This window comes from Amyelois transitella, chromosome 13 (genome assembly GCF_032362555.1).
Source record: "Amyelois transitella isolate CPQ chromosome 13, ilAmyTran1.1, whole genome shotgun sequence".
NCBI lineage: Eukaryota > Metazoa > Arthropoda > Insecta > Lepidoptera > Pyralidae > Amyelois > Amyelois transitella.
In genome coordinates, this window is record NC_083516.1 from 4,944,561 (window position 1) to 4,958,476 (window position 13,916).

General features: G+C 35.2%; 1 protein-coding gene across 1 annotated transcript; it reads right to left on the minus strand.

Moving 5' to 3' along the window:
* Positions 1-3,016: 3,016 nt before the first annotated feature.
* On the minus strand, positions 3,017-4,448 carry LOC132902419 (exonuclease GOR-like). Its single transcript, XM_060947396.1, has one exon. The coding sequence runs from the start codon at positions 4,446-4,448 to the stop codon at positions 3,198-3,200; it is 1,251 nt and encodes a 416-aa protein (XP_060803379.1). The 3' UTR covers positions 3,017-3,197.
* Between the last annotated feature and the right edge of the window lie 9,468 nt (positions 4,449-13,916).

Here is a 13,916-nt window from a genome sequence, read left to right on the forward strand (position 1 = left end):
AAGTCCAGAGCTTCTTGGGTCTCGTAAATTATGTAGGAAAATGGATTCCCCATTTGGCTACGTTGACTGATCCACTGCGAGAGCTCTTGCGATTAAAATTGTCTAAAGGTGCTAACATCTCATCTCATTGGCAGAGCAAGCAGTCTAAAGCATTTGCGATGCTGAAAAAGGCACTTAACAATATTCACACTTTAGGGTACTACAATCCACAAGATAGAACACAAGTATTTGCTGATGCTAGTCCAGTAGGTTTAGGCGCCGTTCTAGTTCAACATGGTGTTCAGGGACCACGTATTATTGCATATGGTAATAAAAGTTTGAGTGATCGAGAAAAACGATATTGCCAAACAGAAAAAGAAGCTTTAGCTTTAGTATGGTCTGTTGAGCACTTTAATATGTATTTATTTGGTAAAGACCAATTTGAACTAATAACCGACCATAAACCATTAGAGGTAATATTTGGACCAAATTCTAAACCATGCGCACGAATCGAACGCTGGGTTTTGCGTTTACAATCGTATAAATTTAAAATCGTATATATTCCTGGTAAAAATAATATTGCCGACCCACTTTCACGAATGTGTATGCAAAACTCAGCACCACAACCATTTGATGACGATAACTATCTGAATTTGGTTATAGATCAATCTTGTCCCACAGCAATCACTTTAACCGAATTATCACTGGCATCTGAAGCAGATACAGAGTTACAGTTAGTTAAAAAGGGTGTTTTCAACAGTAATTGGGATCAAAGTGTGACCAATTACAAAATTTTCGAACATGAACTGTGTTTCCAAGATAATATACTTTTGCGGCAAAATAAGATTGTAATACCAACGAGCTTGAGATTAAAAGTGCTGGCATCGGCTCATGAAGGTCATCCAGGTATTGTTGCGATGAAAACTCGATTGCGATCTAAAGTTTGGTGGCCGAAGGTAGACAAAGACGCGGAACATTATGTAAGATCGTGTAAGGGTTGCACTTTGGTCTCGGCTCCAAATCCTCCTAATCCCATGCATAGACGTAAACTTCCCTCCCAGCCATGGGTAGATGTAGCAATAGACTATCTGGGCCCGTTACCAAGTGGTCACTATATCCTCGTGATTATCGATTATTACAGTCGATACAAGGAGGTAAAGATCACTAAAATAACAGACTCAGCTCAAACGATAAAAATACTCAAAGAAATATTTTCTCGATTAGGTACACCAGTAAGCATTACTGCCGATAACGGTCCCCAGTTTATTAGCGCAGACTTTAAATCTTTTTGTGAGGAATATGGTATAAGATTATTTCATAGTATCCCTTATTGGCCTCAACAAAACGGCGAGGTTGAGAGGCAGAATCGGGATATATTAAAAAGATTGCGCATTAGCCAAAGCCAGAAATCTAACTGGCAAGACGATTTACTCAAGTATTTAACAATGTATAATAGTACACCCCATTCTACTACAGGTAGGACTCCCGCAGAACTGTTTTTTAGACGACAATTTCGTGACAAGCTGCCTTCCCTCTTAGATGTTGAGTTCGCAGATTGCGACCAAGAAACCAGAGATAGAGATACAGAAATGAAATCAAAAGGTAAAGAATATGCTGACAAGAAGAGACAAGCTAAGGAAACAGACATTCAAATCGGGGAAAAGGTTTATACAAAGAATTTAATAAAAGAAAATAAATTGTCTACAACATTTAACAATGTACCTTATACAGTAACAAAACAGAAAGGAAACGACATGGAAATAGAAAATGAAGAAACGGGACAGCGATTGCGTAGAAATGTGGTACATTTAAAAAGAGTTGAAGGAAAATGGGAAGTATGTAATGACGGAAATGAAGAACATAAAAATGATTCCGACAGCGAAAACATCTCAGTCGATAATAATTAAGATTTGTAAACTCTGGTTGAATGTCACTTAAATAATTCATGATTTCATTGTTATTAGAAAATGTTGTTTTGTTTATTTCAATTTTTGTAAAAGGTAGATGTAATGTATTGCATCAATAAATGACAATCGTTGTGGTGTGACGTAAGCAAGTGGAGCGGCAGCACGTTCTGTCACTTTACGGCGTATGCCAGACTAGAGCGGGTGTGTGCACAAATCAAGTTGTTGTAAATTTCAACAAATATTATTGTACGACAGTACAGAGACTATCTCTTTCCACTTGCCACGATCTCTGCATATTTCCTATTATATATGACCATTGATCTTACGTTAAATTTGAAAAATCTAGAAATTTAAGCTTTAAGAGATCTATATTTGTAAATTGACGTCCGATGAAAATGCTGCAGTGTAGTTTGTTCCACCGCTTATTCTACACATGCGCTTTGGAAGCGGTTGTAGTTATAATTAGATTAAGTGATGTGACGTCAATAAGTGACACCTTGTATCCAATTTTGAAAATAAAACTATTCTATTCTAATGCGAAAGTTTGTGAGTATGTCAGGATGTCAGTATGGATGTTTGTTACTCCTTCACGCAAAAACTATTGTCGCTTTTAAGGGAAATTTACATTACCAGGTAACTAAATTAACCCTGTAACGGAAATTTCCCTTAAAAGCGACTGTTCTATGTGGCAGTATTGATAACAAGGGGCGGATGGTGGCTTGTAGTGATTGCCGAAAGTAGTAAAATGTTTTAATCTTCATAACAATCTTAAAGCCATTCATAGTTTTGAAAATGAATGGTCGGTAGGTACACTTCATCCTTTGTTCAAAGCCTTACTATAAATAGCACGAGTGTGTGCAATAAATAATAAAGTATGAATACATTGAAATGAAACATGAACTTAATAATAAAGCACATTTATTCTTTGGGTATTTCAATTTTGCAATATTTTTTCTACATTTATTTATTATCAGTTTTAAATTTTACATAACAAAATAATATTGTTACAGTTAACACCTATTATTATACCTTAATATATATATAATTTACAATTTTACTTTTACATAGTTCTAAACGTACTTTGCCAACACAAAAGTACTTAAACACACTTTACTTATACTGTGCTCAGTAAACAATAAAATAAAAATAAAGTACATATACAAACTCTACATTTATTTTAGGGGGCAAGTCTTAGCTCCATACTTTGGTGTAAGTTCAGAACTGTAGGGGTTTACTATGTAAGTTTTTAGTCAAAATCTCAATCAAACAACATTTATAGCTTTTATGCAATTCGGAGGACATATGACAAAATCAGGCGGCACAGACTAAAGGGTAATAAGGTTCGAACGAGTATAACTTATTTGAGGTTGATTGGCACTCTCTGAGCATTTGCTCTTCTTTCACTTTCAGTAATATTAAGTCCATAACTGCTTGAGCATCTTCTAAAGCCGAATGGCCCGCACTGCTTTGCTGTATATTCCTTCCTAATAATCCTTTAGATAGATCACGTAGAGAGCGACGCATCGGCAATCCCCTGGCATGAGGATACATTGCACAGGTGTCAACAACTGCTGTATGCAATAATTTCAACACTTTGAGATCATTTTCCAGGGCATGTCCAACCAATATAGTATCCGTGCCAACAAATTCAAGAAGATCATATTGTACATCTTGCAGTGTCTTAGTCGCGCGGTCCAAGACACGCGGCCTGATGCCTGAGAATCTGGTGTTATAACAAAGTATTGGCGCACTTGGTCTCACGTGAGTTTGGTATACAACGTGGCCATTCACATCTATCACCGCCACACTGGCTAACTCCAGTCCTGCGGTTGTATAACACATCTCTGTGTCTATTGCATACACCCCTCCGCGGGGCGAGTGTGGGCGCACATATCCTTCGAGTGGTCCATTTATACCCGGCTTAGTTCCGCTCCATACGTGATAAAAGCTAAAAGCACAGCCTTTGGAACCAAATCCCTTATTACAACAGGCATAGTGTCCATCGACTACACGACCCCAATGATAAGAGCAGAAACTCTGGGTCAAATATTTGCCGTTACGTGTCATATGAAAGACATTATTGCACCGAACACATAAGCGTTCCACTTCGTCCGTTACTTGTTCACTGTCTGAGCGTAGAGTAGAATTCGATAAACTGACGCCACTGTCAGTTTGCGAACCAGGCACAAATTCGGGCGCATTGAGGTTCCAGCAGGTGAATACTGTAGGCCGCGGCGGCGGTGCATTCACGTACATCACAGCTTTAGTAGAGTTTGGCTCGATTTCCACTGGGTAACCAAGCTCCCACAGCTGTGCGCGTGAAAGTAGATGGGGTTCTAGTGCCGCAGCTAGTTCCTCAACGAAGATGGCTTGCGGCGGCAAAGCTGGCTGCGACGACATGAAGATGTCCTGCACTGGCAGGGGTGACGGAGGCCTCGCTGGTGGTGCCGGCGTACAGTTCTTGATCTTTTGCACACGCTCTATGATACTGGCAGTGTCTGCCGCAGACATTGAACTGTCTTGACAGAACCTATCGTATAAATGTTCGCAAAAGTGTTGCATCTTAATTAAGAGAGAGAGAGAGTAGAGTTGAAATGTGATACGCTAAGTCGCTTGCTCGACTGCTCAACGAATAATGTTCTGGTTGAGGGGCGCAATACCTTTAAACGTTGCAACCTAAGTACATATTTAACTAATGCCATCTTTAAAGACACACCCGAATTTATTACAGGTACTTAGATAAGGGTAATTAGGGTCAAATCTCAAAATCCTGCTACCTGCTCTGTAGTAAACACCATAATGCCCCGCCAAGTTTTCTAATTATTGTACTTTGTAAATGATGCATAATTAAAATACCTATATCATATTTGGTTGATTCACGTAGGCATACTACTTAACCAGATACACTTTTTATCCTACAGAAAAAATGTATTCGAATAATAAATAATGTTAAAGGGACAGATACCTGCAAACCACAGTTTCAAGATGCAAAAACATTGACTTTACCCTCAATATATATTTGTGAGGCAAGTAAATACGTAAGAAAATATCCAGAATTCTACAACAAAAAAGATAATTTATATTAGTTATCCCACAAAACAAAAAAAATAATAATTACACCTAGCTATGAGCTGGTAAAATCAAATTCTGGTCCATTTGCGATGACTACAAGGATCTATAATGCCCTACCTGACTGCATAAGAAAATGTAAACTTGTTTATTAAAAACTTAAAACTACTTTTGACCGATAAATGCTACTATACACAGGACGAGATTTTAAACGATAGAAGTATTGACATTTGAATTATTTTTTTATTATTATATATCATTTTATCAATTCAATATATCTTATACCTAAATTATATTTATTTAAAATCGAAAAATAATGCGATATTTTTTTATTATTGTTCATTTAACATAATAGCCGACATAAACCTGCCCGCCGTTCCATATTATTTTAAAATTGCGATGCCCAACAGGGTTCATATTGTACCTATTTATAAGCAGCAACTGTAATTCAACTGATGTACTTTATGATTTGCAATAAAGATTTTGAATTTGAACTTGAAAATTATACTAATTAACCACACATAATTGCTGCACTTGATGGTGAATATTTTAGTTTCACTTGCTAATACAAATAAAGTTTAATATTTATTATTAACTCAATGGACTTCTTTATATTTCTGCAAATAAGACTGTAAAATATTTTGTTAGTTATTAAAGAAAAACGATATCTGGGGATGATGATGAAAACGAGAGTAAAAGTTATTCATTTATTTGTTTAAACTTAATTGTACAAAATAGATAGATTGTACAAAATAGATAGATTTGGTGTATGTAGCAATTCAAATTAATGCCTCACGCATTAATTTGAATTGCTACATACACCAAATAAAATGTATAAAAACATCAAAATCTTAAGCTAACCTACACAAAAAAGAACATCATTGGTATGCTGCGGCACGATTCAAATTTGAAATGGCATGCTCACATTTCGATTCTTTCTAAAAAGCTTAGTTCTGCAGCATATGCTATCGGTCGTTTAAGGCATCTGGCGGATGTGGAAACTAGAAGCTGGAAGCTAGTACATTTTAGTTATTTTCACAGTTTAATATCGTATGGTCTACTGTTTTGGGGAGCAGCAGCAGATATGGGTAGTTCTACAAACTATGGAATTTTCGACGGATCAGACAAAATGTTATAAAAAAAATGTTTCAAACTATTTTATTTGTACGGCATACTGTTATTGGTAACTGTTTATAGCTGGCCACTATATATGATATTGTTTTTCAGTTATTTTATGAACGAAATCACTATTGAAAGTGCCGAATTCTCAGGTTTAATACAAAGTGCGTCCTGATTTCGTGAGTTCTACATCAAGGTCATAAATAAAACCGAAATTAAAAATTTTACTTGTTTTTTTTTTGCTAGATACAGTTATTATTATCTATTTTTCTCAAAAACATAGTTAAAAATCATGTCTATATTTTGTCCCCACTATGTCATATCAGGATACTGTTCAATGTAAAAGTAACAAATATTCGCTAGGCTATTTGTCCTGCAATGTCGTTGTTCTCCCTTGTCGATTGTACCTACTAAAGATACAACGAAAATCATATATCCATTCACACATAGCGCGGTGTATTAAAATAAAATAAAAATATTTATTTTCTCTTCCTAAAATCTAAGACAATACAGTACTTATTTCTATGGTTAGTATTTCGTACGTGCTGAATTTGGATGTAGGTAATGCAATCGTGTAACATTGAGAAGAGACTAGCTCCTGAAATAGGACTCCGAAGAGACCTGCGCTACAGGTAACTAGGCCCCTCCCTTGGAATACTTGATTTCGTCGGGTGTGTCTGGTGGGGCTTAGGGAGATGAAACGAATAACTTTACTGATTGAGATTTATTGCCAATAGAAATATTAAATTTGTACAATACATATATGCGCGTAACCGATAAAGTTCACGAGACGACTGGGAACGGAGGGGATTCGATCGCCAGTCGCTCTACATAAAAATGCAATTCAGCAAGTTTGCATGTCGCTACAATTTGTTTCCTTAGCCACTTAGTCTAACTATTCTTAAATTTTAAGTTATTCTATACAGAGTTTATTCATTAGACAATACCGCAGAGCGTTGTCAGTGAGGAAAGTGGTGCTATAATCAGTCGAGCTCTCAGAATCCTGGTAAGATATTTATTTAGGTATTCATTAAATAATATGAGTAATTATAGTTTTGATATGTAAGTTGCTAACACGAAGCTTAGTCCTGCTTAGTTTTTTTTTAATGTTATAACATTGATGTGATTTTTTAAAAATAATATAAGAAATCTCAGGATTAGGGAATGCAATCTCGTTTCTCGATCTCGTTCTCGAAAAAGATCTCGGCTTTTCTGAGCGAGATTAATATCGGGGGGAAAAGGGCGATATCTCGCGAGATTTGAACTGAACAAATATTTCATTTAATTGGTATATTTTGTTAATTAATATATAATTTGTTATAGTCTGACTAATTGGTATTATTTTGTTAATTAATCTGTAATATGTAATGGATCTCATGAGTAGGTACATATAATTTTATTTAATTGATAATAATAATGTTAATTGATAATGATAATAAAGTGCCGTGTGGTTCCCGGCACCAATACAAAACAGAATAGGACCACTCCATCTCTTTCCCATGGATGTCGTAAAAGGCGACTAAGGTATAGGCTCATAAACTTGGGATTCTTCTTTTAGGCGATGGGCTAGCAACCTGTCACTATTTGAATCTCAATTCTATCATTAAGCCAAATAGCTGAACGTGGCCATTTAGTCTTCAAGACTGTTGGCTCTGTCTACCCCGCATGGGATATAGACGTGACGATATGTATGTATGTATGTATGATAATAATATTTAGTTTCCTTTTTTTTCTTCTCGTTGTTTTGTTTATTATAAGAGAACTGTTTTAAACTAAAATATTTTTGTTGTTATTAGAAGAGAAGACTTTTTCAGACAGGTATCTGTCTGAAAATATTAATCTTTTCAAAGAATGTTCGATGAAAAAATAAATGTTTATCTTACAATACCTATTTCTTATTATTTTTTTTGTAATTTCTAAAATATAGTCATAAATTTATTATTTGAAAAAAAAAAAACACAACCACCAATCTCGCGAGATCTCAAAATTGACGAGATTGAGAGTATTGTTATGAAGTGAAGCCTGCGCCTGAGTGAAGCCTTTTCAAATGCAGAATTAGCTCTGTCCACAGTTATGTCCTGGCTTGATTCAAATCTATTAACTCTAAACTTAGCCAAAAGCAACTATATAACCTTTGCTATAAATGCTTCTACCCTACCTTTAGATAATGAATTCTCACTTAAAGCTCATAAATGCCGAGCATTGAATAATAACTCCCTGTGCGCATGCACAGTCATATCAAGGACCACAACCGCTAAATATCTTGGAATATTTGTAGATCAATATCTTAAGTGGTACCAACATATTGCTTTTTTGAAAAACAAAGTAAGGAAACTCATTTATGTTTTCCGAAATTTAAACTCTGTCGCCGATTTAAGTACCCTTAAGGTTGTATACTTTGCGCTATGCCAATCCATTTTAACGTACTGTATCGCAGTATGGGGTGGAGCTGTAAAAACAACGCTGCTACCGCTAGAGCGTGCGCAAAGAGCGGTCCTTAACAACTATTTTCAGAGATATCAATCATGACAGTCAGGCAACTATTTATCTCCATGTTGCTGCTTCGTAAGCACTCACAGTTGGTGTATGATCCGACACTATATACCCGAAAGCGTAGATGGGACCTAGTATGTTCTACACCACCACATAGGAATGTATTTGCTGCACGGCAATTAGCTGTATTATGTATAATAAGGCCAATAAAATATTAAAAATATACCCTTGCACAAAACGTGTTGTCAAATTCAAAATTAAAGAGTGGCTTTTGACATTAAATTACTCTGACACGGAAAATCTATTGCCTAAATAATATCAATAATCAATGAAATTTACTTAATATACTTAGTCCACGTATCTCTCTTATTAATATATACCTACGATGTTCACATCGTTGTACATAAATTGTTACCACAAGGCGGTCTAGAGCGTTATCTGCGTTATTGCAATAGTTTTAAGTTTATTCTTCAATTATACATATCTATTAATAAAACTCTTATCCTTAGTTAACTATTGTGTTAACTCAAAATAATTCCCAGAATACAGATTCGTCTAGTTTGGGAATTATTAAATCAGTGTACATTTTACTTCAACTCAAATAAACAAACATCATTACATCCTACCGGATCTTCCGTGATGCCTTCTATCAATCAAGATACAGGTTTATTCTTAGTTTGATGGTGGATGGCTGAGCGTTGGACCAGCTTAGAAAATGTATTAACACCTTTTATATGAACGATGTATGTACATAATATGTTGCTGAAATGAGTCAATAAAACCCTTTTTTTTTGTAATTTATAATCTCGCGAGATCTCGCTGGAGCCCCAATCTCGCAAGATTTGCATTCCCTACTTAGGATCCTGGTCTCAGGGTCCTGCAAAATTGAGACTCAGGATACTGAGAACCGTCCAGGATCCTGAAACGATCGTAAAAAATATGTTTCTGTTAAAAATAATTCACATTTTTTACCTGTAAACATTAATCTACGATACAAGTAGGTAATGTAATTTATCATTTGACTAACTTTCAGTACAAAATACAACGAAGAAAATACAGTCCTTGCATTTTAGAGGATCTCGCTCACAGCTCTCACTTCATATAGTAGTTGTGTATTTCAAGGGATCTACAAGATCATATTACACTGTATCGTTAAGTCATAATGTTTACGCTATTTGGGCACATTTAAATATGGCAGATGGAATAGGAGCCGTGTGCAAAAGAAGTGCAAATGATGTTGTAGCACATGGAGGTGATGTTACTAACCTATCTGAGTTCTGTGGTGTCATTCAAAGTCACTGCCTTGGTGTGACATTTTCTATCGTCACTAAAAGCGAAATTGATTACATGAAAAGAACAATTTCTGGCGATCAGCAGAATTTTATTGCTTTTAATTGCACACTCAAAGTCCACCAAGTACAGGCCAGTGCCTTCATGCCACGAAAGGTACAAATGAAATCCCTTAGTTGTTTTTGTGAGGACGGTATTATGTGTGAACATTATCGGATAAACCTACTCGAATACCCTGCAAAACCAAGACAAATTTTTAAAGACGTCAATGAAAGTGAGACGGAATCTGGAGATCAGCCTGATGACATGACCATTGATACATACATACATACATTAAATCACGCCTCTTTCCCGGAGGGGTAGGCAGATAGGGGAGAGCGGGGCTGGTACTAACAAATTTTGCATTATGGTTTATATTTTCAATAGTAATTAACATTTTTGTTTTATTTTTTGTTTATAACATGCTTTGATTATCTGGCTATGATATTAGTAACAAAAACTATCAGCTAGGTAAGTAATTTTAGAAACAGACTAATCAAAACCAAAAAAGTCGTTTGTTAAGACATACCCCGTATCTGGGGCAAATATTAACAGAGCTGGGGTAAGTATTAACGTAAGGGGCAATAATTAACACAGACTATAATTCTATTAAAATACATAAATAAAATGTCTTTTATATTAATAAAAATGTTTTATTGTACTTAAGATTAAATAAATCAGTACTTTTTATGATAGGAACTGAAAGAATATAGTATATTGTTTTAAATCTACACTAATTAACAATCATTCTCACAGTCAAATGATTTTTAAGCCTATATAATATTGACACACACAACAACTTTAAACTTAATGTATAAAAATTAAATAAACTTTTTAGTGTTAACAGTCTTATAGAGTTCTAATAAGGTAAATAAAATAATATCTTCTTCAACAGCAACAACATAATCTTTTCAATTAACTATAAGTACTCAACAATCATTAGTCTATATACTTTCTATTTTTTTCCAGAACTTCTTTAGCTGCTAACTCAAATACTTCTTGAGATGTAGACCCCCTTGTGCTCTTCCTTTTATAGTTTATCATTCTACAAAAAAAATACTATTGTAAAAAAACACTTAGTTAATACTGTATTATACATACATACGGGGTAAGTATTAACATGTTAATACTCAATACTTAACATGTTAATACTTACCCCACTCAATTTGTTAATTTTAGCCCCAAGGCTACTTTTTTTACTTAACCAATTACAGCAAATAATCTAGTCAAAATAATTACAAACAAATAATATAGTTTTACTGTCAATAAATTACAGTTTGATTTAGTATAAACTTTGAATCAATTTAGGGAATAAATAAGTCTTAAATCAATTTATTGCAACACAAGAAAAGTTCTCTTACCTGTCAATCCGAGGTCACTACTCACAACTATTACATGCGATGGCCGGCCGGCAACTGACAAGTCAGGACACATTCGGCTGCGTATATAGTATTTCTAAACCGAGTCTCATATTTTTAACACTTTACGTTTGGCAGGAATAAGCTTGTTAATTCTTACCCCTGTTAACACCAGCCCCGCTCTCCCCTACTATCTCTTTCCACTTGCCACGATCTCTGCATATTTCCTATTATATATGACCATTGATCTTACGTTAAATTTGAAAAATCCAGAAATTTAAGCTACCATGCCTGATTTGCAAATTAATCCAAGTACTCTTTTCCCAGATATATCCCCAAGCCCATCAAAACAAAAAAAAAGATCAAAGAAAAGGTAAAAAACAAGAAAAATATTTAGAGATACTGTTAGTGTGCAACAAAAAAGAAAAAAAGAAATGATATCAAGGAAAGATATAGTTGAAAAGGAGGCTAAATAAAAAAAAGCAGATGCAAAACAGAAAAGTATATTTAATTCTAAGATTTTTTTTTGTTATTTTCTTTTTAATAGATACTTAATAAAGTATAACAAATTGATGTTAAGAAGCAAATTTAATTTGTGATATAATTAATTTGTGAATAAACGTTGATTAAATCGAGTCTGATGTCGAGCCGAAATCAGACTCGATTTAATCCCTAGTTTGTAGAATTACCCATATACAAACTATTAGACATTACAAAAAGAGCAATTCGAGCTATCTTTGGTCTGAAACGAAGGGATTCGCTTAAATAATTTTTCGACAACCTGAATAGTTTTACATTGCCCGCCCAATACATATTCGAACAGTTGTATGTCCCAGTGCAGCATATAATGAATAACCAAAAAGTGTTCTTGAAATGCCTGATAGAAAATTCAAAAAGTACATAAATGTGAGCTTTCTAGGAAAGCCTATCACAGCATGGAGGATAATAAACATGTGTGGCCCAAGCTTGGCATCATGGCCTCTTAAATGCCTGTGAATTTTTTACATGGTATTGACATAATTTGTACAGTATGTACAAAGGTAAATAACTTATTATACTATTTGACAATATTTGTATTAAAATCATTAATTTTATACATATTCACAATTTTTTTTAATTATCAGTTCTGATCAATTTCCGAGATCTACTATGTTTGTAAATTAACGTCCGGTGAAAATGCTGCAGTGTAGTTTGTTCCGCCCCTTCTTCTATATATACACGAGATTTAGAAGCGGTAGTAAATATAATTAGATTTAATTGATGTGACGTCAATATGTGATAACTTGTATCCAATTTTAAAAATAAATCTATTCTATTCAAGGTAAAAGGCTATATAACTCAGCAATTTTTCTTAACCTGAGAACATACAACACTGAATTTCAGTTATCACCCATATGAAAAGAAGAAAAAGGAAGGTGCAGATGCTATGTGTAGGCTATGTGGCGACATCTCTACGCCACTCGTCAACAACATCAAATCACACAACAACTGTCAATCATCGCGGAGAAATTGACGCGCTCAACCAATAGCAGCGAAGAATCTAAATCGCGATTACAGAGATTTCCAGATTGGAGCTATATATACAACCTCCGACAAAACATCGTTGGAGCCGCGGCTCCCCAGGCATAACACCTAGCCTGGCGGAAGATCTTCCCTTTGGTAGGGGTCGAGCCGAATCATCGCTCCCGCTACAGCTACACTTAATGTTATGTTTCGAGACTAATGTGTGAACTAGGTGTGCCCAACCGAAATGTATTTGTCAATTAAATGTACCTAATACAAATACAGGTTTTATGTAACTATTATATTATTAAGGTAAAACCAAAACCAAATAACCACCTATTCAAAAGTAACAGCCGACGTGACAGCTTACTTGAGACGACAACAAACTAAAGAAAGAGAATCGCTCGCAAGAGGGATACCGCTACAGGGTAACGTTTGGGAATACCTAATATCCTATTAATATTATAAATGATATTGTTGAAGTGCCGTGTGGTTCCCGGCACCAATACAAAAAAAGAATAGGACCACTCCATCTATTTCCCATGGATGTCGTAAAAGGCGACTAAGGGATAGGCTTACAAACTTGGGATTCGTTTTTAGGCGATGGGCTAGCGACCTGTCACTATTTGGATCTCAATTATATCATTAGGCCAAATAGCTGAAAGTGGCCATTCAGTCTTTTCAAGACTGTTGGCTCTTTCTACCCCGCAACGGATATAGACGTGACCATATGTATATATGTATTTTTTTGAATTTTTAAGATGAACCGCCTTAGCGATATCTGTGATGATGTGAATAGCACTTTAGCCGCCATATCTAACTGGTTGACAATCAACAATTTACTGTTGCTAAATGCAAATAAGACCCAATGCATTAAGTTTACACTTTCCAATGTGCGGCAGCCAAACGTGGATATTAGTATAAGTAGTCCTTAAAAGATTTTGTTGATAGTACTACTCTCTTAGGAACAACATTAGATTCAAGTTTGAAATGGCATGCTCACATTTTGAAACTTTCTAAAAGGCTTAGTTCTGCAGCATACGCTATTCGTCGTATTAGGCATTTGACGGATGTGGCAACTGCTAAGTTAGTATATTTAAGTTATTTTCATAGTTTAATGTCTTATGGTCTACTGCTTTGGGCAGCAGGAGCAGACATT

Coding starts and splice junctions, on each gene's coding strand:
- LOC132902419 (XM_060947396.1), bottom strand. CDS start 4,448: ATGCAACACTTTTGCGAACATTTATACGATAGGTTCTGTCAAGACAGT.